Source organism: Eschrichtius robustus, chromosome 19 (assembly GCF_028021215.1).
Source record: "Eschrichtius robustus isolate mEscRob2 chromosome 19, mEscRob2.pri, whole genome shotgun sequence".
Lineage (NCBI taxonomy): Eukaryota > Metazoa > Chordata > Mammalia > Artiodactyla > Eschrichtiidae > Eschrichtius > Eschrichtius robustus.
Window position 1 is genome coordinate 5,285,278 of NC_090842.1, and position 6,730 is coordinate 5,292,007.

At 43.6% G+C, this 6,730-nt stretch overlaps 1 protein-coding gene across 2 annotated transcripts in view; it reads left to right on the forward strand.

Moving 5' to 3' along the window:
* MBTPS1 (membrane bound transcription factor peptidase, site 1) overlaps positions 1-1,103 on the forward strand; it is a 49,174-nt gene extending 48,071 nt beyond the window's left edge. For both annotated transcript variants that reach the window (XM_068527383.1, XM_068527382.1), the window contains one exon: positions 283-1,103. In XM_068527383.1, the coding sequence (XP_068383484.1) occupies positions 283-479 (197 nt within the window). In that variant the 3' untranslated portion in view covers positions 480-1,103. The remainder of the gene's footprint in view (positions 1-282) is intronic.
* The last annotated feature ends 5,627 nt before the right edge of the window (positions 1,104-6,730 follow it).

Below are 6,730 nucleotides of genomic sequence, written 5' to 3' on the forward strand. Positions count from 1 at the left end.
AGACCTGTCCGTCTTCCATGGTTTTCATGAAAACAGAGATAGGGCGCCCCCGTTGCAGATTATCCGCGGCAGCAGAAGGGCGACGCTGCCTTCTGAGGGAGCACAGGTGGGGAGGCAGGGTGGAGACCTCACACCCCACCCTCTGCCCCAGGAAGCCCTCCTCTGAGGGTTTGGACGCACTTCTCTCTCATTCTTTCTCTGGGTCACTACGAGCCCAGCTCGTCTCGTAGGCACAGAGGTCGCGGCCGTGTGGACTGACCGTCCCCCGCTGTCCTCCTGCAGGGATCATGCCTGGCCGCTACAACCAGGAGGTGGGCCAGACCATTCCCGTCTTCGCCTTCCTGGGAGCCATGGTGGTCCTGGCCTTCTTCGTGGTGCAGATCAACAAGGCCAAGAGCAGGCCAAAGCGGAGGAAGCCCAGGGTGAAGCGCCCACAGCTCGTGCAGCAGGTTCATCCGCCAAAGGCCCCCTCGGTGTGACGTCCGCCCGGCTGGCTGTGAGCGCCGGGGAGCGCCTTCGAGGGTGGCCGCGGCGGGCGGGCGGAGCCGTGGGCTCCCGGGGGGGCCCCCTGCTCGAAACGCTCTGAGAGCCTGTGCTGAGCGGTCCTCCCCCGGCGAGGAGCGCGGGCTCGCGGTGTGTCGTGCGGGGCGCGGGGCCGCCGGAGGGCCCCGCAGGGCAGCCTGGAGTCAGACCTCGCCGGCCGCCCGTGCACCAAAGACTCGGACAACTTCTAAAGGCTGTCGGGGAGGAAACGGCTCTGACCAAGCTAGACGTGCTCCATAAAGGCTATTTTCTATATTTATTGTTGGGGAAAAGTCACTTTAAAGACTTGTGCTGTATGGAAGCAAAGCTATTTTTTTTGTCAACGGAACGCAGTTTTTTACTATTACATCATGAGGAATGACACAGATGCCATGATCTCCTTTTTGATGAGAGGACAGACAGATTTTGAAAGAAACTTGCACAAATCTGTGAAACATAGCCCTTCGCTTTATTTTTATAAGTATCAACTGCCATCATGTTTTGTAATTTGGGTCTTGATTTCACCATTGTTGGTGAAGAAAATTTTCAATAAATACGCATTACCTGTATGAAGCTAAAAAGTGTGTAATGGGCTCTTGCCCGCCTGTGCATTTCTCTTTGATGACAACCTGGAATGGGTTCTGAGTCAGCCTGTTAAATATTTTTTTGAGGTATAATTCACGTCTTACAAAATTCTGTTTAAAAGTGTACAGTTCAGTGGTTTTTAGTATATTCCAAGGTTGTGCAACCATCACCGCTATAATTCCAGAACATTTTCATCGCCTCCAAAAGAAACCTCCTACCCAGCAGCCAGTCAACCTCTATTCCCTCCTCCCACAGCCCCAGGCAACCACTGATTTGCTGTCTCTATGAATTTGCCTAATCTGAACATTTCATAAAAAGGGCGTCGTATAATGCATGGCCTTGGCGGACTGGCTGCTCTCACGGAGGGCGTCTTAGTGGTTCATCCATGTTGTCGCTGTCTCCGTACTTCACTCCTTTCTGGACCTGAATGACACTCTGTCGGATGGATAGGTCTTATTTTGTTTATCCTCACTTGATGGACCACTGAGCTGTTTCCACTTTTTGTCTGTTGTGGATAGTGTTGCTTTGAGCATGCATGTACCATTTCTAATGTGGACATAAGTTTTCATTTCTGTTGGGTTGGCACCGAGGAGTAAAATCCTATAGTTTTATGCTTCACTTTTTGAGGAACCGCCAAACTCTTTTTCCAAAGCTGCTTCACTGTTTTACATTCCCACCAGCAGTGTATGAGGGTCCCGGCTTCTCCACATTCTCACCAACAGTTAGTTACCCATCTTTCTGACGACAGCCCTCTAGTGGGTGTGAAGTGACATCTCATTGTGGTTTGATTTGCATTTCCCTAGAGATAATGATGTTGAGCATCTTTTCATGTGTTCATTGGACATTTTTATGTCTTCTTTGGAGAAATGTCCATTTCGATCCTTTGCCCATTTTTTAATTGAGTTGTCTTTTTATTGACTTGTAAGAGTTCTTCGATATCTTCCAGGTGAAAGTCCCTTATGAGACACATGACTTGCAAATAGTTTCTTTCATTCTGTCTGTTGTCTTTTCACTTTCCTGATGGTATCCTTACAAGCGTAAGAGTTTTTCATTTTGATGAAGTCCTTTTTATGTATCAGGGGCCATTTCTGAGAAAGAAACCGTTGCCTAACCCAAGGCAGCCTGTTAACTTTTAACCCCTGCCTGTACAGTGTTTTCTGTCCTCCAAGTGGCCAAACATCAGCTTTCAGATCATAGGTGAGGACAGACTGACCGGAAAGGACGGAGGTCCTGTGGGATCGGGGTGCTGGTGAGGTCCTGGGAAGAGAAAGGCCCAGGACGAGGGATGAGGGAGGAGCTGCCAACGCCCAACTCTCCCTGCCGCGTATCACCCTTGGCAGGTCACAGTGGTGACCTGGCAGCTTTTAGCCGCATTCCGTGGCTGCTGTTGCGTCGAGGACTTAGAGGAATTGCTGAGGGTCCCGCAGAGCTCTCCCCGTCCCCAGCAGCCCTTACAGTGTCAGCGTTTACAGGCTCACGGTGGTGTGTTGTCCTCAGAGACGGGCTGTGGACCTAAGCATGGTTTCAACATCTCAGAATGAGGGGCTTGTGCCTCTGGTCTTCCTGCCTGCCCTCCACAGGTGTGGACGGCTCACCACCTGCCCCCAGCACTGTGAAAGCTGGGGTCCCGTAAGCCAGTCGGGTCCAGGGAGTGAGGACACGGCCCTAGTGAGACAGCGGGTCTCAGGGGGCTGGGACTCACCGGAGCGCTCAGGCCACATCTTGGGGATGGCACATGTTTTGATCTTTCAAGAGAAGCCTACAATCTGGAGAATGTGAAATCTCCCAGTGTTTTTTTTTTTTTTTTCTTTTTTTAAATATCTTTATTGGAGTATAATCACTTTACAGTGTTGTGTTAGTTTCTACTGTACAACAAAGTGAGTCAGCTGTACGTATACATATATCCTCATATCCCCTCCCTCTTGAGCCTCCCTCCCACCCTCGCTATCCCACCCCTCTAGGTCATCACAAAGCACTGAGCTGATCTCCCTGTGCTATGCGGCTGCTTCCCACTAGCTAGCTATTTTACATTTGGTAGTGTATATATGTCCATGCCACTCTCTCACTTCGTCCCAGCTTCCCCTTCCCTGCTGTGTCCTCAAGTTCATTCTCTACGTCTGCGTCTTTATTCCTGCCCTGTCACTAGGTTCATCAGTACCGTTTTTTTAGATTCCATATATGTGCATTAGCATACGGTATTTGTTTTTCTCTTTCTGACTTGCTTCACTCTGTATGACAGACTCTAGGTCCATCCACCTCACTACAGATAACTCAGTTTCGTTCCCTTTTATGGCTGAGTAATATTCCATTGTATATATGTGCCACATCTTCTTTATCCATTCATCTGTCAATGGACACTTAGGTTGCTTCCATGTCCTGGCTACTGTAAATAGTGCTGCAGTGAACATTGTGGTACATGTATTTTTTTGAATTATGGTTTTCTCAGGGTATATGTCCAGTAGTGGGATTGATGGGTCATATGGTAGTTCTATTTTTAGTTTTTTAAGGAACCTCCATACTGTTCTCCATAGTGGCTGTATCAATTTACATTCCCACCAGCAGTGCAGGAGGGTTCCCTTTTCTCCACACCCTCTCCAGCATTCACTGTTTGTAGATTTTTTGATGATGGCCATTCTGACTGGTGTGAGGTGATACCTCATTGTGGTTTTGATTTGCGTTTCTCTAATGATTAGTGATGTTGAGCATCTTTTCATGTGTTTGTCGGCAATCTGTCAACTTTGGAGAAATGTCTGTTTAGGTCTTCAGCCCATTTTTTGATTGGGTTGTTTGTTTTTTTGATATTGAGCTGCATGAGCTGCTTGTATATTTTGGGGATTAATCCTTTGTCAGTTGCTTCTTTTGCACATATTTTCTCCCATTCTGAGGGTTGTCTTTTCGTCTCGTTTATGGTTTCCTTTGCTGTGCAAAAGCTTTTGAGTTTCATTATGTCCTATTTGTTTATTTTTAATTTTATTTCCATTACTCTAGGAGGTGGGTCAGAAAGGGCCTTGCTGTGATTTATGTCATAGAGTGTTCTGCCTATGTTTTCCTCTAAGAGTTTTATACTGTCAGGCTTTACATTTGGGCCTTTAATCCATTTTGAGTTTAGTTTTGTGTATGGTGTTAGGGAGTGTTCTAATTTCATTCTTTTACATGTAGCTGTCCAGTTTTCCCAGCACCACTTATTGAAGAGGCTGTCTTTTCTCCATTGTATCTTCTTGCCTTCTTTATCAAAAATAAGGTGACCATATGTGCATGGGTTTATCTCTGGGCTTTCTGTCCTGTTCCACTGATCTATATTTCTGTTTTTGTGCCAGTACCGTACTGTCTTGATTACTGTAGCTTTGTAGTATAGTCTGAAGTCAGGGAGTCTGATTCCTCCAGCTCCGTTTTTCTTTCTTAAGATTGCTTTGGCTATTTGGGGTCTTTTGTGTTTCCATACAAATTGTAAAAGTTTTTGTTCTAGTTCTGTAAAAAATGCCATTGGTAATTTGATAGGGATTGCACTGAGTCTGTAGATCGCTGTGAGTAGTATAGTCGTTTTCACAATATTGATTCTTCCAATCCAAGAACATGGTATGTCTTCATCTGTTTGTATTGTCTTTGGTTTTCTTCATCAGCGTCTTATAGTTTTTTGCATACGGGGCTTTTGCCTCCTTAGGTAGGTTTGTTGATTCCTAGGTATTTTATTCTTTTTGTTGCAATGGTAAATGGGAGTTTACTTAATTTCTCTTTCTGATTTTTCATTGTTAGTGTATAGGAATGCAAGAGACTTCTGTGCATTAATTGTGTATCCTGCTACTTTACCAAATTCATTGATTAGCTCTAGTAGTTTTCTGGTGGCATCTTTAGGATTTTCTATGTATAGTATCATGTCATCTGCAAATAGTGACAGTTTTACTTCTTCTTTTCCAATTTGTATTCCTTTTATTTCTTTTTCTTCTCTGATTGCTGTGGCTAAAACTTCCAAAACTATGTTGAATGATAGTGGTGAGAGTGGGCACCCTTGTCTTGTTCCTGGTCTTAGAGGAAATGCTTTTAGTTTTTCACCATTGAGAATGATGTTGGCTGTGGGTTTGCCATATATGGCTTTTATTATGTTGAGGTGGGTTCCCTCTATGTCCACTTTCTGGAGAGTGTTTATCATAAATAGGTGTTGAATTTTGTCAGAAGCTTTTTCTGCATCTATTGAGATTATCCTTCAATTTGTTAGTAGGGTGTATCACATTGATTGATTTGCATATATTGAAGAATCCTTGCGTTCCTGGGATAAACCCCACTTGATCATGGTGTATGATCCTTTTAATGTGCTGTTGGATTCTGTTTGCTAGTATTTTGTTGAGGATTTTTGCATCTATGTTCATCAGTGATACTGGCCTGTAGTTTTCTTTTTTTGTGAAACCTTTGTCTGGTTTTGGTTGCAGGGTGATGGTGGCCTCGTAGAATGAGTTTGGGAGTGTTCCTCCCTCTGCTGTATTTTGGAAGAGTTTGAGAAGGATAGATAGATGTTAGCTCTTCTCTAAATGTTTGATAGAATTCACCTGTGAAGCCATCTGGTCCTGGGCTTTTGTTTGTTGGAAGACTTAAATCAGTTTCAATTTCAGTGCTTGTGATTGGTCTGTTCATGTTTTCTATTTCTTCCTGGTTCAGTCTCGGGAGCTTGTACTTTGCTAAGAATTTGTCCATTTCTTCCAGATTGTCCATTTTATTGGCATAGAGTGGCTTGTAGTAATCTCTCATGGTCCTTTGTATTTCTGCAGTGTCAGTTGTTACTTCTCCTTTTTCATTTCTAATTCTGTTGGTTTGAGTCTTTTCCCTTTTTTTCCTGATGAGTCTGGCTAATGGTTTATCAATTTTGTTTATCTTCTCAAAGAACCAGCTTTTAGCTTTATTGATTTTTGCTATCCTTTCCTTCATTTCTTTTTCATTTTTTTCTGATCTGATCTTTATGACTTCTTTCCTTCTGCTAACCTTGAGGTTTCTTTGTTCTTCTTTCTCTCATTGCTTTAGGTGTAAGATTGGGTTGTTTATTTGAGATTTTTCTTGTTTCTTGAGGTGGGATTGTATTACTATAAACTTCCCTCTTAGAAGTGCTTTTGCTGCATCCCATAGGTTTTGGGTCATTGTGTTTTCATTGTCATTTGTCTCTAGGTATTTTTTGATTTCCTCTTTGATTTCTTCAGTGATCTCTTGGTTGTTTAGTAGCATATTGTTTAGCCTCCATGTGTTTGTGTTTTTTACGTTTTTTTTTTCCCTGTAGTTGATTTCTAGTCTCATAGCCTTGTGCTTAGAAAAGATGCTTGATAAGAATTCAGTTTTCTTAAATTTACTGAGGCTTGATTTGTGACCCAAGATGTGATCTATCCTGGAGAATGTTCCATGTACACTTGAGAAGAAAGTGTATTCTGTTGTGTTTTTGGATGGGTTGTCCTATAAATATCAATTAAGTCCATCTGGGCTAATGTGTCATTTAAAGCTTGTCTTTCCTTATTTATTTTCTGTTTGGATGATCTGTCCATTGGTGTAAGTGAGGTGTTAAAGTCCCCTACTATTATTGTGTTACTGTCAAGTTCCCCTTTTATGTCTGTTAGCATTTGCCTTATATATTGAGGGGCTCCTATGT